This window comes from Xiphias gladius, chromosome 9 (assembly GCF_016859285.1).
Source record: "Xiphias gladius isolate SHS-SW01 ecotype Sanya breed wild chromosome 9, ASM1685928v1, whole genome shotgun sequence".
In the NCBI taxonomy this organism is placed as follows: domain Eukaryota; kingdom Metazoa; phylum Chordata; class Actinopteri; order Istiophoriformes; family Xiphiidae; genus Xiphias; species Xiphias gladius.
Genome location: NC_053408.1, coordinates 2,387,735 through 2,407,923, shown reverse-complemented (window position 1 = coordinate 2,407,923; position 20,189 = coordinate 2,387,735). Strand labels below are relative to the sequence as shown.

The 20,189-nt window shown below is 43.9% G+C and overlaps 1 protein-coding gene across 4 annotated transcripts; it reads left to right on the top strand.

The window, feature by feature from the left end:
* The first annotated feature begins 193 nt into the window (after positions 1 to 193).
* cep131 (centrosomal protein 131) lies at positions 194 to 17,354 on the top strand. Of its 4 annotated transcripts, XM_040134479.1 has the most exons (31): positions 194 to 328; positions 1,307 to 1,503; positions 1,718 to 1,812; positions 3,460 to 3,571; positions 4,135 to 4,262; positions 4,684 to 4,788; positions 4,982 to 5,161; positions 5,290 to 5,407; positions 5,530 to 5,646; positions 6,196 to 6,231; positions 6,973 to 7,129; positions 7,298 to 7,392; positions 7,482 to 7,595; positions 7,743 to 7,941; positions 8,100 to 8,194; positions 8,329 to 8,508; positions 8,646 to 8,837; positions 9,231 to 9,368; positions 9,496 to 9,621; positions 9,737 to 9,853; positions 10,131 to 10,160; positions 10,634 to 10,736; positions 11,433 to 11,634; positions 12,428 to 12,535; positions 13,457 to 13,574; positions 13,739 to 13,813; positions 14,460 to 14,602; positions 14,977 to 15,154; positions 15,263 to 15,459; positions 17,006 to 17,066; positions 17,168 to 17,354. In XM_040134479.1, exons 2-31 carry the CDS (start codon positions 1,318 to 1,320, stop codon positions 17,237 to 17,239), a joined length of 3,777 nt encoding a protein of 1,258 aa, XP_039990413.1. In that variant the 5' UTR covers positions 194 to 328; positions 1,307 to 1,317; the 3' UTR covers positions 17,240 to 17,354. The 4 variants fall into 4 exon arrangements, with proteins under 4 accessions (XP_039990413.1, XP_039990412.1, XP_039990410.1 ...); XM_040134478.1 differs by lacking the exons at positions 6,973 to 7,129; positions 7,298 to 7,392; positions 7,482 to 7,595 and adding exons at positions 6,555 to 6,619; positions 6,709 to 6,822 and having other exon boundaries at positions 6,196 to 6,355; XM_040134476.1 differs by lacking the exons at positions 6,973 to 7,129; positions 7,298 to 7,392; positions 7,482 to 7,595 and adding exons at positions 6,525 to 6,619; positions 6,709 to 6,822 and having other exon boundaries at positions 6,196 to 6,355.
* The last annotated feature ends 2,835 nt before the right edge of the window (positions 17,355 to 20,189 follow it).

Genomic DNA, 20,189 nt, shown 5'->3' with positions numbered 1-20,189 from the left:
CCATCACGCCTCCCTTTGCAAAGTCAACCAAACGGTTGTTTGAGCCACGCCCCTCTGGAATCCGCACAGTGGACAGGCAGCTCCTCCCGGCCTATCAGAAGCCCAGTTAAAGGGACAGAGTCCCCTCTCCACCAATCCCAGGCGACGAGAGGCGGAGAGACTCTGTGTTGTTACCACAGAGATGATCCGCGTTATTACGGTTCTCCGTGTTTGTCCACCAAGTCAACGGAATACTTCCAGTGGCCGTCAGAGGATTGTGTTGGGGATTAAAACGCCACCGTGAAAGCGTTCTGCAGCTTATCAGCGATGTTGCCATCCAGCTTTTGAAGTAAGTAGTTAATGCTAACTTGCTTGTTCAGCAGCCAGCGTTTTTTGGGCTGGATGGGAGAAACGTTAAAGACGTTAACTGTTAGCTAGAAATGCTGGCTTTGACAAGACTTCATTTGAAAATCAACCGATTTTATTTATCTTTAAAGTCATCTTGTAGCAGGTATGAGCTATGACAGTTAAGTAAGTTTGCCTGCTGAGCCAAGGCGGTGATTTAACAGTTCCGTGAAAACGAGCGTTATCGTATTTATAATGTTACGTTGCGAAACGTCCCAGTTTGCATCACTTTGGAATCATCTCTCCTGGTCAACAATGTAACGTTACTGTCAGTGTAATAAGTACGTTAGCTGACAGTAAGGTTAACGTTACCAGTAGCTAGCTACTAGGTATTATTATGTTGTCAACTAACGTTAACGTAGCTGACGACAGTTGTGTTTTTGTTTTTGTTTTTAAGTAACGATATTAATCATACCTGTAATTCTTCACAAGCGTGTTTATTGTGATTCGAGGATGACAAGGTTACTGAACAGCTAGCTTACGCTTGCCACAGTGTGGCAGCGATAATAACATGTTGGCAGGAGCAAGAATTTGTTTTGGGAGAGATGCTCCGAGAGCCGTTAACGTTACGTTTGATTTACACCTTAGCAGCACCAGGGTGCTGTTGCCTCATAGCCTCAGCAACACTGCGTTTTATTTAGGTTTTTTACCAGTGAACTGGAGCGGTAAACACAGAATCACAGTCAGCACTAAACAACTGTAAGTGCTGTTAGTTACCAGTCTGTACTGATGTCAGACAATCCCAGCTGAAGCAAAAATAGAGTGGTTTTGTTGTTGGTGACCCTGGGAGACAAAACAGTCAGGGGAAAGTGGCTGTTTTTTTCCCTCTGTTGCTGTGGTTGTGCCCACTGAACCCCCCCTGGGAAATGGCATGTGTGACCCATGTGTGTCTTATCACCAAGACTATTTAACTTTATTCCAGGTTTTCAAAAGATGCATACAACACGAAGTCCCTCATCCATCCAGACAGGTGTCTCAGGAGATGCCTTGGACCTCAGCTTGTCAGGTTCCCAGCTTTCAATGTCCAAAAGACCCAGCAGTGCATCACCTGGGAAATACTTCTCTCGGTCTGTGTCAGTTAGCGTGGCCAGTGACAGCAGAGGAAAGCGCAACACCCTGGTGAGTAACTGTGCACTGCCACATGTGTACTTTTGTTTTGGCAGCAATGGAAGTGCAGATTGTTTAAGAGTTTTAATAGAATCTATTCAAGACGCAGGAATGAGCAAATCAGCACTTTCTTCTAATTTGCTTGTTTCAAATTGTTTGTAATACCAAGTGTGTAATGTTTGCAAACAAATATTATAGTTCTTTAACAAACCTTTTAAATCCACAGAGCGATGCCAGCTTTGGTAGCTCCCGCTCCATCAAGAACCTGAGGCGGTCCAACAGCACCACTCAAGTTAATCAGCCGCCCAACATCAGTTTAAGGTATAAACACACACGCACCTGCTGATCTAATAACACTGAGGCTATTTGTGCCTGTAACACATTTACAAGTAGAACGGAAGTATTTCATTGAGAATCCGTATCCCCTCTTATTTCTTTGGGTCAAACCTGTTTTCCTCATTCCTTATCACTGATATTGACAAACTAAACTGCATATAGTACGGTATGTGCTGATACATGTACTCTGTAAAGCCTCAGGCAAAACCTGCTTTTAAGGTTCACTGAGATCATCAAATGACCTTTAGAGCAGTGTACATGCTTCTGAAATATGAAGCCCGTGTTTTTCGAAATGACATTAAAGAATATGTGCATTTTAAAATATGTGCTTCAGAAAGTGTTGAAGCAGTGCTCACGTCACAAGAAGCAACTTCTGTAGTTTAGCGTTCCTGCATGGAGCTCTTTAAACCAGGGTGCTGCTATTCAGTGAGCAACAGCTGGCAGCCCTGAAGCTTCAGCACTTCAGACAATGGGAACTGTGGCGCGCCAGCTCCTGCATGATAAAGAGTAGAGGGAAGCTGATCGGCTGTTGCTAGGGTCGCGGGGTGCAGGAACTTGCTTTGTCCCAGGTTAGAGGGGGAGGGCTGGGACCTCAGGGTCAGGTTACCCCCTGCACCAGCAGCCACTGAAAGGAGAAGTGTGCACACTCTGGTTCTATTGTCTGGCAGCTGCCGCCATCCCCCCTCCCCTTTCTGCCTCTGAGGATGCAGAGCAGAGGGGCTTTAAATTTAAAGACATTCTAAATACCCTCAATACCCCCTCCAAGTCTCTGAGTCTTTCAGGGCTGTCATTGGGTCACTCACCACCGTCTCCCTCCCCACCGCTTCCTCCCCTCCATGCATCACTCTCTTGTAAAGCAAAAAGTAAAGGAATGTGCTGCCTGAATAGTGTTGTCAGATTGCTTTTCATTGGGCCAGCTGGCTTGACCCCCCCCTCCTCCCCCGAAAACACACACACTCAAACACCCACATTCATTTATATACTTACCCAGACAGAAAAACCCTGCACAGCACAGGCAGGCTGCAGCATAGATACCAGCAGAGGCCAGGCCAGACAGGAGGTCACCCTACATCTGTGCTCCGTGATGAAGGTGCTGGTATGTAAGGCTACTTGAAGGATGAATGACAGGCCATTGATATTGCCTTACATGGAATCCATAACGGAGCTCTCCTTAACAGACGGTCAGCTGCTGTATAGGGAATTCCAGTGCTTGGGAGGAGAAGAGATGAGGATGACACCCATTTCTGCAGCTGTCGTTACAACATTTAATCACAAAAGCTGCCGCTAAAAGCCATGGCTTGCGGTCCCCGCTTTGTGTGGAGTTGCTTAATTGTGTGTTTTGCACTGCTAAGCCCGTGTTGTGTGAAAATTGAGCCCAGAATGTGCTTTCCCCCCACTTCTAAGGTCAGATTTGTAATTACTTTCTTGGCTTAAAGCTACAGTAGCAGCCTTTTAAAGAGTCAGTTCATTCAAAACACGTTCATTTTTTTCCACCCTCCTCTAGTGGTATCTATGCATGCAAACAGTTGTGGTTTTATTTGTCCCAGATTTTGAGATTTCCTTGATTTCTGTCACCACCAGTGATCATTTTGTTTAATGGTAAAAAGTATAATGCACTTGTGTGCTCCCCAGTCAGGACCAGAGCGAGGACTACCTGGCCCTGTTTGACAGCAGCTCAGAGGGACGCAAGAAACTAGCCAGTCTCAGCAAGGCCTCACCAGACAGAACCACATGGAACATCCTGGTATTTATCGACTACATTTTTTTATTTGTCATTTGATTTATATATCTTCTGGCTATCAAGTGTGTATAGTAGATAAGAAGCAGAATTATTGTAATATTCAAATGTGTTGCATAGGACTGCAAATAATAATTTCATGATCAGTTAATCTGCAGACAATTTGTTAATTCATTATGTCTATAAAAAGTCAGAAAATATGGAGAAAAAAGCCCATTATACATAATATAAAAGCCCAAGTTGACATTTTCAAATGTCTTGTCTTGTTTGACCAATGAAACCCAGAGATATTCAGTTAACTTACTTGATGACAAAGAAAAGAGTTAAAATCCTCTCATCTGAGAAGCTGGAACCAACAAATATGTTGTATTTTTGCTTAAAAAATGTCAATTATCAAAATAGTTGCTGATTTAACTTTCTATCAATCGATTAATAATGTAATCATGGTGGATACCAAAAGCTTTTCCCTCTTTCCCAAACATGAAATAGGATATCAGTTTTAAGGGTGTCAAATGATACAGTAGTTCAGCGATATCAGATGCAACAACTGTGTGTTTCCTGTCTTTAAGGACGATCAGCCCAGAGCTTTCCCCCTGCACTCGAGCTCCCGTAGCACTGGCAGTGTGGACTCTCCCACCAGCCTGAAGAAAAGAGAGTCTGGCATCGCCCTGGCTGCCACCTTCACTGCCAACAACAGGTGGGCAGCGTCTCTCACACATCCACACACATAATAGTCCTTGTAGAGCAGGGACAAACAGGGCCCAGTAACTACTTGCACTGCTGCATTCTGGATTTCTACCTGCTCCTCGGGTTTCATGCCTGTTGATCCTGGCAGATGATACTGCCTTCAGGAATTCCGCCCACACACTTGGCTTTTTTCTTCCATGTAAATTGTAAAAAAAAAAAAGCTGTGTGGGCAGAGTTTGTAATATGGTAAGAATTGGTGTCAAAGCATGTATCAGATATCAGTTACTGTAATGTCTTGAGGGGGGTGAAGTGAAAAAGATGGCAGTGGCATTCTCAATACTTTAAACAGATGACAATACATGAGTTTTGCCTAGTGTGTACGTCAGAACTGTCTCCTGGAGAGTGTCATTGTGCCTTTTTGTATTTCCCAGGAGCAACAAAGGAGCTGTGGGGAACTCTGTCACCACCATCTTACATAACAACTACTCTGAGAAACCACTCACACCTAAGAGCTCCAACCAGAAACCGTCTTTTAAGTATGTCGTGAGGTTAATGTAATTGTTTGCCTGACATGATTTTGGAGAATTTTTTTAATGGGCCATAATGAAAACATGCTTGATATAAACCGGTTTGTGTTGTCTGCCTCCAAAATAGTAAATAATCAGTACATCTACCCTGGTTGTTTATGGTAAACCACTCCATCTGATTTTCAATCACATTTTCTTTCAGTAACATCCTAAAAGCCACAGCAAATGATGAGGTGTTACTGGAGAACGGCTCCCTCACTAAATCCCAGAAGAATTTCTCTTCAGCGTCCTCCACTTCCAACAATAAATCTCCAGTGTCAGCCCAGCGCAGCAGCCCTGTACTGCCTCGAAGGAGGGAGGTCACTGAGGAGGAGGCCGAAAGGTTAGACGCACTAAACTGTTTCAGAGGGCTACTTCAACAGTGCTTCTACCTGTTAACTGATTTACTGATGTTAATCTTCTTCGTTTAATTGTTCTGTGACTCATAGCAGTTCTCTTATGTATTTGAAGGTTTATTCAGCAGGTGAACCAGGCAGCAGTCACTATCCAGCGCTGGTACAGACGCCATGCAGAGAGACGACACACAAACCAGGCAGAGCTCAAACACATCCTTGCCAGTAAAAGAAAGGTATTCATCTGTCCCCAGGCCTCCTTACTCCTTACCTTTTATTCTCCGTGCTCCTAACTGGGTTTATCCCTCTATCTTTGTATTGCTACTGTATTGACAGTATCTGTGTCCTCCCCTTGTAGGAGTGGGAGGAGAGAACAGAGGAGGACACTCGCCTGGAGCAGCAGCAGAAAAAGGAAGAGGACAGGAAACGGATTTGTGAAGAGAAAGCTCGTCTGGCCCGCCTTGCTGCCATCCAGGTGCCCACCTCTGATTCACTTCAGTGGCTTTAGTATTGCACTTCCATAAATTTAGGAGACTTGCAGAGACATATTTTAAAAGGAATGGTCAAAACTGACGAGAGACTGAGATAGTCTGATATTTATTCCTTAATATGTGTCAAGCTCTAAAAACAGTTGACCAGAGGCATGTTAAAATTCTAGTCTCCGAGTGGAGATTCTCCAGTGGCAATCAAATAGATGTGAAACTTTTTGGACCAAAGTAAAAAAGAAACAAACAACTGAACTAGATGACTCATCAAACTCAATGTAGATGTTGAGTCGATGCTATGGTTAAGATAAGACAGTTTATTGTGACACAGCAACCTACATTTGGAACCACATCTACTTTATTAGATCATGCACTTGAAATTATTATTTATACTTCATGACCATATGCCCGGTCATGTAGTGCAAGTTATGTTATTATTTAAACATTTGAATCAAGCCGGTTTCAAGCCGTGGATGTTTTCCCTGGCTTATGATGGTTTACAACACTGTTCTGTGTCTCCCTCTGGTGGTGTGGTGCAGGAGCTGCAGCAGAAAAGAGCCCAGCGGGTTGCAGAGGTGCAGCATACTGCTGTGGTTGGACATAAGAAACCACCCAGGATTTCCCTGACTAACAAGAGTCCAGCCTCACCGAGTAACAACAGCCCACTGTCACCCACACTTGTCAAAGCCAAGAACACAGGTATGTATATCTCTGCTCTGGGTCCTTTTAACTTCAGATACTGTACATAATCATTTGTTATTAACTATCTGTGAACATATTATATCATCTTTACCGCCACACAAGGTTGCTAAACAAATGGTATTTCTGAAAAGTGAACTAATTTACTGAGAGTTATGTGTTTCCACAGACTCTAATTTGAATATTGTGGCCGACTTAGGTGAGCTGGGCTTCAGAGCCATTTCCCCAGCTCTGTCCAATCCTAGAGGCTCTCAGTGTTCCCAGGTAAATAACTTTCTATCTTTACAGCTTCATTCACTATCACTGTCTTTCTCCTGATATTTTAAAAACCCTCTATTTCTTTTCTCTTATAGGAGCAGGAGGACAGAGCAGAAGAGGATGTTTGCCTGGAGCAGCAGCATCAGGAGCACAACAGGAAATTGATCCGTAAAGAAAAAGCTCGTCTGGCCCGCCTTGCTGCCACCCAGGTGAACACACCTGATCTACATACTTTGTAGTAAATCTTAAGCCAAGTTTAAAGCACTGTTTCTAAAGTAAACATCCAATCACATCACACTGAGAGTGGGTTTGCAGCTCTGGGTTGTCTAATATCGCCCTCTGGTGGTGTGGTGCAGGAGCTGCAGCAGAAAAGAGCCCAGCGGGTTGCAGAGGTGCAGCATACTGCTGTGGTTGGACATAAGAAACCACCCAGGATTTCCCTGACTAACAAGAGTCCAGCCTCACCGAGTAACAACAGCCCACTGTCACCCACACTTGTCAAAGCCAAGAACACAGGTATGTATATCTCTGCTCTGGGTCCTTTAACTTCAGATACTGTACATAATCATTTGTTATTAACTATCTGTGAACATATTATATCATCTTTACTGCCACACAAGGTTGCTAAACAAATGGTATTTCTGAAAAGTGAACTGATTTACTGAGAGTTATGTGTTTCCACAGACTCTAATTTGAATATTGTGGCCGACTTAGGTGAGCTGGGCTTCAGAGCCATTTCCCCAGCTCTGTCCAATCCTAGAGGCTCTCAGTGTTCCCAGGTAAATAACTTTCTATCTTTACAGCTTCATTCACTATCACTGTCTTTCTCCTGATATTTTAAAAACCCTCTATTTCTTTTCTCTTATAGGAGCAGGAGGACAGAGCAGAAGAGGATGTTTGCCTGGAGCAGCAGCATCAGGAGCACAACAGGAAATTGATCCGTAAAGAAAAAGCTCGTCTGGCCCGCCTTGCTGCCACCCAGGTGAACACACCTGATCTACATACTTTGTAGTAAATCTTAAGCCAAGTTTAAAGCACTGTTTCTAAAGTAAACATCCAATCACATCACACTGAGAGTGGGTTTGCAGCTCTGGGTTGTCTAATATCGCCCTCTGGTGGTGTGGTACAGGAGATGCAGCAGAAAAGAACCCAGCGATTTGCAGAGGTGCAACATGCAGCTGAGCTGGAGGGGCAGGTGGAGAGCCTGAGGCAGACTGGTGTCATCGGACGCAAGAAGCCGCCCAAGATTTCCCCAACCAACAGAAGTCCAGCCTCACCGAGCAACAACAGCCCGATGTCACCAACAGACATAAAAACTAAGAACACAGGTCTGTATGAATCTGTAACATGATGTGATGGCATTCGCTCATACTGGGCAGGGTGAGCCATATTGAACACCAAAAACATCTTCGCGACAAGTTGAGGTTGCTTAAAAAGTTTGATGTGAGAGAATCCTGTAATAACTACTGGTTAAATGTTTCCACAGACACAAATTTGAATGTTGTGACTGACCTAGGGGAGCTCAGTTTCAGAGCCGTCTCCCCAGCTTTGTCAAATCGCAGAGGTTCTCAGTGTTCCCAGGTAAATAAGTGAAACTTCCAACTGCACCAAATAATCAGAATGAATGACCTGTAATCCATCTACCAGCATAAAACATTAAAGCAGTTCTTCTGTTTGGTCCTATCATAAACATGTTTGTTATGTCCGTACTCTAGGAGACTCTGCAGAGGTCAGTGAGTATGGAAGACCAGCGGCAGGGAGCTTTGCCCAGCAGGGCTCAGTCTAAAACCACCCTCAACGAGCTGCTAGACACACTGAAGCTTTTAGAGGAGGAGCCCGAGAGGCTGTCAGAGCCAAAGTGCTACCGCAAAGAGAAATACTCCTGGATAGATGAGGTCAGTATGAAATTCCTGGTTATGTAGCGCTTCTCTTCAGTCTTCAGTGTTTTTTCTCGTAATAAATGGATAATGAAGAAACCATAAACTACTGATGCCATGTCTGTAACCTGCATTCATCCCGTGTCTCATTAAAGGACGGAGACTCCAACTCTCTGACCACTGACAACCTGGAGCGCCACGGGCAGCTGAGCCACCACCCTGCACTGCCAGACGGGGGCGCCCTCCTCTCTGAGGCCAAGCTGCAGAGCATCATGAGCTTCCTGGATGAGATGGAGAAATCTGAACAGGAGAGACCACGCTCGGTCACCTCAGGATCCCACAGAGAGGTCAGGGTCTACAGTTTGATTTTGTGATTATGGCTGGAGCGCTACAAGGCTTTCATACTGCAAGTTTTCTAAAACTGTCCCTATTTTTATGGTTCTTTGTCTGGTTTTTAAGACCAGTTTTGTGTTCCATCCCAATAACCATCCGTCTTTATTTTTGATTCCGATAGTCTTGACATGCAAGTACATTTTGTGTGTTTTTTCCCATAAATTAATAAGGCTCTCTTAGCAAAACCAGTCAGTATGAAAATTCAAATTGTGGGTAGATGCTTTGTGAGTCAGTCAACCCGGATCCGTCAATGGCCAAATGATATCGATCCTGTTGTCGTTGGATTTCATGATTATTAACATAATGCAAAAAAGTGATGCGTGCCTCCTGGATCCTTGATTTGTCAGGCTGTATTGTCTGAGGAGGAGCTAGCTGGTGTCGAGCAGGCATCGGCCACTGCCGCCGAAGTCACCGGCTCCATGATGAGAATCAAGCTGGAGCTGGAGGAGAAGAAACGCACTGTCAACATGCTGCAAGCCGCACTGGTGGGGAGATGCGCATTCATCACAGTACTTTTTAATGTAGAGAGAAATTCTTTGGCCCCGTTAGCTGCTGTATATGACGATGTTTAGAGCTCAAGTTTGTTTACCTTCTTTGCCTTCTGACCATCAGGCCCAGCAGAGGGAGCTGACAGTGAGACATGTGAAGGAGACTGAGAAGGAGCTAAACAGAAACTTCCAGCTCCAGAAGGAACAATATGAAGCGACCATCCAGAGACACCTCACTTTCATTGATCAGGTAGGTATACCTGCACAGTCTAATCCCAGCTGCAACCTGCCTTCAATACATTAAACTTCTTCTTTCTTTGTTCCGTCGTTCTCTCCCCGGGGTTTAAAATATGCTCTTTCTTCAGCTGATCAATGATAAAAAGGCTCTGAGTGAGCGCTGTGAAGGAGTGGTGGGAGAACTGAAGCAGGTGGACCAGAAGTACACCAAGAAGATTGCACAAATGCAGGAGCAGCATGAAATGGTGAGATGGCCAAGATTTTCACACCAGTGGAAAAACGTGAATCATGACATTAATTGAATTTTTCCTTGAAGATCAAGACATCTACAGCTGCACTGTTTTTTTTCCACCACAAATAACTTCTGCTTCTCCGCCTCTGCTTTGGCTCATGTGTGACTGTATCTTGCTTTCTCGCAGTTCTGCTTTTGTTTAACTCTCTATTTTCTGTTTTTCACTCTCTTCTTTTTCTTCACTGCCTTTCTCTTTTCTCCTCCGTGGATCTGTTTTTTCCTGTCTTTAGGTGTGGCAAATTCTGGGTCCCTTGTGTGAGGTAACTTTGTTTCTCCTCTAACCTGGTCATCCTTGGCACGATCATCTCTCTCATTTTGCCATGCCCTTTTCATTTCGTTTGTTTATCCCACACAACGTCTCTTGGACAGTGTGTCTGCATGTGAGTCCCCTCCGTCTTTTCTCATCTAGATTTAGATATAAAGCTTACATTGCTTTATGTAATTAAGTTGATTTGTCTTGCCCAGAATTTGTTTCCACTTTTCTCTTCCTCTTATTAACTGTGTGGTATTTTTCAATTTGCTATTTGGTCTTGTAACATAAATTCCCCTTGAAATTGTTACTGTTGTTTTAACCGTGTAAAAACTGAATCTGGGGCCAACAAAGTACCTCGCTTGCTTTAAACAAGATAAATGTTGTGCTGCTAGTGCTTTAGTGTCCCTCATCAGTTTAACTGTGACACCACACCACCACTATAATTTACCCTCTTCCCTCCCCCACTCCCTCCCTCCACAGGAGATCAAGAAGTTAAAAGACCTAATGAGTGCCACAGAGAAGATCCGTCGGGAGAAATGGATTGACGAGAAAACCAGGAAGATCAAAGAGATCACCGTCAAAGGTAGTGAAGTGTGAGCCTTAGCTTGGAGTGGAAATCTGCAATTCATATATCTTCTAACAAGTCGTTGGATGTTTCAGCTGACGTGGCTTCAGCTTCTTTTCGGCGCTCCTGTTGGCTCCGTAAGGCCTCTGACCTTCCAGCAGCTGGCAGCTTAACATGCCAACCACCTCAAAAATGCAAGCTGCATTGTATCTATTATATGCATGAAAGTGTTGCTTATTTATTAAACTCAGTAATTTAAAGCTGTATCTAGCTTTTGCTTGGGGCTTTTTCTGGCTTGCTAAAGGCAACATAAGAAACGAGGTATTGTTCAATTTCCAGAAACTCACCATTTTGTTCCACTTTTTCCTGCCTGTAATGAGCTGATTCCATGAAAAGTCACAGATGGTTGTAAGGCAATGCTGATGAGGTGTTTTGTACATTCACTGCTATTGAGAATCCAGAATTGTCTGTATTTCTTTAGCTAGTCATAGCTGAGGCTCAGTATATTTACTCATTTTCTCACCAAAATGTAGAGTGAAAATAAAACTGCCTTACAGTAATTGGACTCATGGAAATCCAGAATTTGCTTTTTTTTTTAAAAAAAACAACCCATAATCATTCCCCTTTTTTGAGTTAAACCAGTGAGCCGTAAATTTTTTCAGTCCCTCATCAGCCACAGATCATGAAGTATGTCTGTTCCTCCTCCACCATCAGGTCTGGAGCCAGAAATCCAGAAGCTGATCTCTAAACACAAACAGGAGCTGAAAAAACTGCGGACGCTCCACGAGGCGGAGCTGCTGCAGGCGGACGACCGGGCGGCCCAGAGATATGTCCGTCAGTGTGAGGAGCTCCGCCAACATTTAGAGAAGGAGAAGGAGGAGCAGTGTCAAAGAGAGAGGGAACTAGCCAAACAGAGGTGGGCATGTCACATCGTCATTACTCATACTGCCTCATATCTTTCACGGACATTTTCAATATGAAAACACTACATACAGGAAATACACTAACAAATATAATAGGCTGGCAGCTCACAACTGGCTAAGAGGTCAAAACAGCTTACCCGGATGAAGGCCACAAGCTGAAAAGCGTTGGTCTAAAAATAAAGTGGCTCTATATACTACAAGTTTTGCTGGAGTTTTGACCACCCAGACTTTTTCCCTTGTCCATACACCTTGGAAGTAAGGGCTGTTGTGCCAGAAAACCTTTGCTCAGCTTACAGCTGGCTGTAAGAATAAAGCCTTTAAAACATCCAACCACACACTCAGCTCTTTCAGTCGGAAGCTGAAAAAAAACAAACAGAAAAAGCTTTACATTTAGCAGCTACAAAGTAAAACATCTCAAAAACCAAGCAGCCTTTGTTCAGCTTCATGCACTGAAACCTGAGAGAGATGGTCTTCACTTTATTCAACATTTCTTTTCATGACTGTTTTTGGAAGCATTGAAATCATGCTGCTTGTACTTCAAGGCAAGAGAGACAAGCAGAGAGAGAGGCTTTTAATTTTACTTGCATCCAAGGTACATGAGGGAACACACTGTTCGAGTTAATGAGTCTAGCAGATAAAAGGCTGTTAGCAGACATTCGTTAATTAGTCCCTTGTTTCTGAGCGTGCTTGTTCATTGTCCATGTTAATTTTAGCAGTCTGTGTACAGTCCCATTCAGATATGTGTGTGTCTTTCTGTTTGTGTGTGTGTGTGTGTGTGTGTGTCAGATACGAGAAGCAGCTTCAGGAGGAGGAGCTGTCCCTGCAGCAGCAGAGGAGACGTCTCTACAAGGAGGTGGCTGATGAGAAGGAGAGGCTGGTGCAGCTGGCCGCAAGGTAAGGCCAAAGGTCATCTATCTGCAGAGCCATTTATCTAACAAGTGACTTCCACAGAAAATACTTTGTGCAAAATATTCCAGTACTTTGCCCTCACTATAGTCCCCAGAATAAGAAGCTGAATCAGTGGAAAATTAAGAAACAGTCCTCTGGGTGGACCACACATTGTTATGGTTAAATATCAGTCTAGTTCAACAATGCAGGCACACTGTTGAGAAATAACCTTGAAGATTCATTGTACTGGAACAGCCTCCTGGTTAGAAATTTTTGTCACACAGTAGAGGAACTGTTCTTTTTAAATCCCACCATCCTGATCCTGATCCTCCAGAATCTGTAGGAAAATAGAAACTAGAAAGTCTGTATTCCCTTCAATTCTGCAGGGAATATAAGACACATGTAGCCCATATAGATGTTTTTTTCCTAAAGAAATGCTGTTACAGTTGCTCAGCTGTTAAACAAGTGACCTTTAGCAGATAGAAGACTGAAATAAGTTCAACTAAATGCCATTAAAAGTAACAAACACAGCTTGAGCCAGTGTGAACCAAAGGTCAAACATTAAAGTTATGAAATACTACGATGTGAATGTTATCTAGGCAGTTGGGTGCATAGTTTTTATTGAAACACAAGACATTTTACATAATTGGTAAAACCCCAATAAATGCAAGCTTTCATATTTTCTTTCCTGTGATATTTCATCCCACATTGATGATGCTCACTGCCCATTCCTCTCTGCAACTTCAAGTTAACAGCAAAGACAGAAGACTAAATATATCTTGTAACTGCAACATTATTGTTGGACCTTGTAGGATCCCTCCAGTTGCAGCTTTAGAGTTGTCCAAAAAGTCCTGAGTGAATCAGCTGTAATTTTACAGACGATTGATGTGGTTCTTTTCAAGGCTTCTTCTTGTGTTTGTCTTGCAGGCAGCGAGCTGAGCTGGAGGATCTGCGGCGGCAGCTGGAGGAGAACAGCTCTCTGGCTGGACGTGCCCTCAGAGAAGAACTGGACAAAACCAGAGAGGAGCAGGAGAGGAGACACCAGGTGATGAGTGTGAACTGTGTAGAATAAAAACAGTATCATTACTGTATCAACTTCAGACTTTACTGTACTCCATCCAGTATCCGCACCTTTATCAACATCCCTCAGAAATCTAAGGCAGTTGGCAGGTCTGCAGCAAGCTAACTGAGTGTTGTTTGTGTGACTAGGTGGAGATGAAGGCATTGCAAGAACGTTTGGACATTGAAAAGCAAACCTGGGAAGAAAACTACAAGAAAAAAGAGGTTTGTTGATATGCTGGCGTGAAGCTATGCAGCCAGTCTACCCTTTTTTAAGCTATATCTGCTCTCAATGTTCCCTTCTTTTGTTCACGGTGATGTGAAAGAAACCACTGGATAGCATGTAAATATAAAGTGCTTTGCTCATAGGGCCCTGTGGGCGTCTGGGTGGCCTATTCATTCTTGTTTCAGGGGAATTGTAAGATTTCTAGTGTTCTTAGTGCAGTGAAACTTAACTATCAGTATAAAAAGAACAGGAGCTGAGCTTTTCTGCTAAACATGGTCTTTTTTTGTTGTATTTAGTGACTTCAGCAGGTGGCACTTTTCCTCCTTCAGTTCCAGTGCAGCAAAGTAAAAGTGACCTGTGTTCTCCAACTCTCCACTTAAAAGTAATCTGGAGGAAACCCTGAGGTTGTAGATCACACGTACTGAGGAAGAACAGATTCACAGAGTCAGGACTTGTTAGGAAAACACGAACACCGTTTGTCAGTGATACAGGCAGGAACATCCACTGGGGAGATGTTGGTTATTAAGAAAGATGTATATTACTTGTTTATGTGCATATGCGTGTGAATGAGTGTGGTAGTGTGTGTGTGTGTGTGTGGTCGGAAAGCAGCCAGGACAGACAGCATGTGCATTTGTGTCTCCTCAGGAAGCGTGGCTGCTGAGCCGCGAGCGCGAGTTCAAAGAAGAGCTGCGACGAGAACGTGACAAAGAGATCGAGCTCGCCATCTGGACGCTGGAGGAGGAGACCAGCAAGGACAAAGAGGAGTGTGAGAGGGCAGCTGACAACAGGTGTGTGTGAACCCTTACTTCAAGTGTTTGTCCTTTAGCACTGTACAGTATAATGAAGGGAATTTGGCACCCGCTTTCCACATACACTGTAGACTTCTACAGTTGCAAATCTTTGTTGGGCTATCAATAAAAATGTCTGCTCATCAGTTTTATGAAAATTGGGGAAGTTCCTCAGTGTTTTATACATTTATCTTTTTTTTTTTTTTTTGGTATGCATCCTCTGTTATGCACCTGAAAAGAATTTTGGGATGTGCCCATGCTTCTTTTTCCTTTGCAAATCCTGGTTGAACAATATTTCGTCTGTGTGAATAATGGCATCACCAAATGTTACAAAGTCTGCATTAACACTAACCTGTAATGCACACTGTTTTCAGGGTGAAGCGTGTAAGGGAAAAATATGAGACTGAGCTGAGGGAGCTGGAGCACTCAGAGAGGGCAGCCATGGAGAAACAACAAGAGCTGAGGAAGCAACAGATGGAGACGGAGGGAGAGCTGATTAGACTTCAGGCCGTGCTAAGACAGAAAGAACAGGAAATTGAGGAAATCACACAGGTAAGGGGTAAATCCCTGTCATTTGGACATTGGTGAAAAGTGGACACATTAAAATACAAGATATCTTCAGATAGATTCAATTTGACTTCGTCTGACTTGTCTTCTTAGACAAGGGACAAGCTAGTGGAGGAGCGCCGCAGCCTGGCGGAGGTGATAAGGCAGGAGTTTGCCGATCGGCTGGTGATGACAGAGGAGGAGAACCGCAGAATGAAAGTGGAGGTGTCAGAAGCCAGGGCAAGGCTACGGCTGGAGGTGGAGAGGGTCACCAGGGAGAAGGAGGAGGAGCTGGCTGAAGTCCATCAACGGTAAAAAGTAGCTTTATTCTGTTTCATCTGTCCATTCACACAAAGTTTACAACCCTAGTACCTGATCTTGAAAACACTCGGTTCTAATTTAAACAAGCGAAACCACGGTGCTTTATAAGAAACAGTCAAAAACTGACATTTTTATAGCTGATGTTGCGAGTGTAATGATACATTACTTTAATTCTAACTGGAGACATGGCACACTCACCCAGTAGTAATGGTACAAGTGAAATGGCAAACAGACCTGGTTAGATTGTGCAGCCCTGCCTAGTTATTCTGCACAAGATACAATGTGATGAACTGAGGTGATCAGTTGGCATGTCTGGAAGTTACAAAGCCAAAACTTCGAAGAAATATCACTAAATCACCATCACCAGACAATCAAGAGCCCTCTTTGTGTCAAAGAGAAGACTGTCCCAGGATTTAGGTTCAGCAGCAGTCCCCACACATTTCGTAAGTGTTGTTGGCAAAGTGCTTCCCTACAATCTGTTCTGCTTTAGGTGTAAACAGGAATGTTGGAACACAATGAATAAAAGGTGGAACCTTGTCTTCCAGTTTCTAAAAGAGGAGAAATATGAGTTGAATGGGGGGTTGGAGTAATCCTGGAGATTACATGATTAATATCAACATGGAAATCCATGTGGCTCTGAAACTTGTAAAACTCCTGAGCAGCAGTCTTTTATTTTAGCAGGTCCTATGGCACCGATACTGCATGGCCAAAAGTTCATGGACACCTTAACATTGACTGCACTAAATGCAGGGATTTGCTCCGGTTCAGATACAAGCGCATCAGTGCGGTCCAACCCTGAGTCTGGTGTTCCGGTTGTCAAAAGTGTTGGATGGGGTTGAGGTCAGGGCTCTGTGCAGGCCAGTCAAGTTCTTCCACACCAACGTGGGAAAATCCTTTCTATATGGACCTGGCTTTGTGCACGGGAGCATTGACATGTTGAAAGAAGAAAGGGACAAACAAACTGTTGACAAATTGAAACATCATTGTCTAAAATATTACTGTATGTTTTAACATTAAAGCATGAGGCTACCTTCTGTTCATGGTGATGAAGGACCATGTCATCGAGTGCAACAGTGAGGCTCACTGATGTGTTTTTGGACAACCATGGAGCTCTGAGGCACAGAGGAATAAGATATATCAGGCTTTGGATACACAGATAATACTTGTTAGAAGGATCAATTTGTTGTTGGTTTTGGTCTTTAATCATACGATTCATTAACATGTGGAAAGGGGTGTCTGCATACTTTTGACTATACAGTCTACATGCACATTGTATCTTGTGTACAGGACAGAGACCAAACAGTTGGTAAGAAAATGATCGAGTTGAAGTATAGAGTCACAATTTTCACCTGGTGTTTTTTACTATTGGTTTGTCTACTGGCAGACAGGTTTCAGAATCATGTTGGTAAAATTGTCAGCCAGTGGGGGACCATGGTTTTCCAGACGGGAAATGAAAGTGATAAGACAAACTCTCACATTTTTAGTCAAGAAATGGTAAATGGTAAATATTAACGCCTTTCTTCTATGATTTGCCAGAGTGAAGTCGGCCATCTTGAAGAAGGAAGAAACTGTCAATAATCTTCGGAAGCAGTACGAGGTGAGTGACTGGGTCTTTCTGTCAGAGCACGATTGATAAGCAAACACAGCTGTGGAGAGATGACTGACAACATGGATAAATATCCCCTTCTCCTCTGATAGGCTGCTCTGAAGCGGGCAGATCACCTGGAGGCCCTGTGGGAACAGCAGAGGAAGCAGCTGCTGGAGAAGTGACGGACAGGAAGGCCAGGTTTTATCCGTCTGGACCTCTCACCTTCGCTCTGGTTCTAACCATTGTGTTGCTCAAGCACTCACATGATTTCTTTTTTTCCGTTTTTTTTTTTTTTTCCCCCTTTGGATGTTGTTCCTGCGAGCAAGACTGAACCTGTGGAACTTCAGAAGGTTGAACAAGTGACTGAACCTTGTCCTACCTCATTTGAAAAACACAAAATGGGGAAATGCACTGGGCCTCACTGTACAGCCCCCTTACCCCCACCCCAGACATGAAGGAGCGTAGTGTGTTGGAATTTCTCTCATTTAAATTCCACAGACCAGGTGGAACCAAATAAAAACACTACGGTTGGACTTCCCATTGTTCCTCTTTCCATTTTTCCTGGCTGTACCCCCCTGCTCCCTCCTGCTGCAGTCTGTGGGAGCAGGAATGCCTCCATGTTGTCCGCAGAGCTGCCACAGAGAACAGTTCCAGATGTTTCTGAAACCAGCCCGGGCCTGCACTGGTGTAAAGCGGGAGAAGGTGGGGGTCGGTCTTTCTAGAGGACCGCCTACAGCAAAGGACTCCTAGAGTGTCAGCATCAAAGCAACACTACAAGCTTCTGCCTAAAACAAGTCAAGCTCTTAGTGCCCTCTTTCATGCGCTGAGTCAAGTGTTTGGTCCCAGTGCCCCCTCGAGGCGATTGCTAATTACAGGATCTATAACCTCTCCCTTGCTACAGCCCTTTGACCCTCTCTGAACACTTTGCTTTATGAGTCTCAAACCAAAATTTGGATCTAACAAAGAGGTTAGAAGTAATGTACTAAAAGTAGAGAGAGCAATAGGACGTGTAGGCAGCTTAAAGGGAAACGAGTGCAGAAAAATGTGATGGCATGTTTGAGGTCAAAGGGAGATGATTACTGAGTGGCTTGGAAAGTTTCTGGATGTAAGAAAGTAAGGAGAGAGGTAGAAGGAGGGTGGAGGGAGGAGGGAATGCGCATAGAAAATGTTTATAGGATTAGGAAAGCAGAGCTGGGACAGAGCAGGGTGGTAGGAGGGTTTGAGGGGGCATGAGGCATGTGACCAGAGGTATGTTAAATGCCACATAGGTTTTGCCCGGCCCGATTCAGAGGTTGCACTGCGACAAAATGCGTCAAACTCAACAGGGAAAGGAGGATTCACAAACACATGTAAAGAGTCTGTGTTTGGATGCTCTGTTTTGTGATCCTGTCTGGAGCCAAAACCTCTCAGCAATTGCAACTGTATTGTTTCTTTTTCTCCAATTTCTTCACCCTTACAATGAATGAAGATATTTGGAAGCCCCTCTCAGAAACACAAAAAGTCTTTGTGGATTAGATTTCAGTTAGAACGGTCCATAGCTTGCGTTTGTGTGTGTGTGTGTGTGTGTGTGTTTGGGGGGGGCGACGACACACACCAGAGTTTGTGCTGCAGAAGGAAACTCTAAACCTGGAAGTGCAACATGATGTGAAAGACCACATTCTGATGTGACTCTGAAAGCCCTGAAATTAGACCTCATATCAGAATATATTTGTTCGGCCTTTTGCCTTTATTTATTTTCCAATTTAGCATTCTTACGTGACCTACGTAATGTTACTGGTCCACAGAAAGAGCTGATAACTGTCATGGTGAGACTTTAGAACTATGCCATTTTTAGATGGTTTAAAACACTGTGTTGGGTTTTTCTGACATGAAAGTTGTCCGAGCCAAAATGTAAAAGGTTCATATGAAGTGTAATGTAGTGGTAGGATAGGGGTTTGGGCAATGCAGTTCTGGGCCTCAGAGGCATTAAATCAGAGGCCTTGTCAACCACTCTGTTAACCATTATACCAAATATTAAAATCAATTGTGACCCCCCCCAAAGAAAAAAATCCCAGATTGGAGTCTGCTAGCAGGAAAGAAGCGGTTGAAAGGTGTCACGTGTCTCTGTGGGTTTCACGGCCACCAGCTGAGATTCTCGGTGCGTCATGAGGACGTTGGTCTGGAGGCCCGAAGGCTCCGGAGAACCGTAGTTTGCTCGCAGCCTCTCTCTGCTCTGCCGGTGTTGGCACAGCAGACGGGGCTGCTTGCCTCGAAGCAGAGACGGCGTGGATGTGAGTTGGCATTCCTCACGCATGCCCATCCTACAAGTGCCAATAAGCCTTGCCTTTGTGTGTGTGTGTGTGTGTGTGTGTGTGTGTGTGTGTGTGTGTGTGTGTGTGTGCCACCATTCTTCCCATTTTGACCCGACATGACCCTCGTGCTTTCAAACACTCACACATGCACAAGGTACCCTCATTTTTTTGTTGTTTTTTCTTTTCATTTGTAACTTTGTATAAACACCATTCCGGCTGAAATCGGTTATGTTTATGTTGTTGCTTCCGTTTTTACATGTGTAACCCTGTGTGCCCAGACATGTAGCTTTTGAATGCACCGCTGTCTTATCTCTTTTTAGTCTAGTTTTTATTGTTATTCGTGGTGATGTTTCGAAAACGGTGAAGAAGACAGCGACCGATCTATCAGCAAGAAGAGAATAAAAGCAAAAACTGTTTGGAAGACAAGCTGTGTTCCTCATTTCTGTTCGCTGTGGGAAATCTGACAATTGTTTGCTTGTTTCTGTTCCCCGCCCTCCCATCATCCCTTGCTCTCTCACGCCATAACTCATGGGTTTGAGACAAAGATGAAGTGTCTTCAGTCATATCTAGTCAATACCCCAGGGAGTCCAAATGACGAGGCAAAGTAGCTGTTGGTTTGGAGCTCGAAATGCTTCATTGATAGTATTTCTCACGTGTCTGAAAGAGTTTAATTCCTGAAATACCTGCCAACCAGTATTCAAACTGTTTCTATGGATGTGGATATTTTGCCATAACAGTTCTCCTGCTCTCAGCTGCCTTCATGGAGACAAGTGAAAACCACCTGAGGGATGTTTCAGCCTATACATGTGGAATAATGTCCAGAGCTGACCCACTTCTTCTT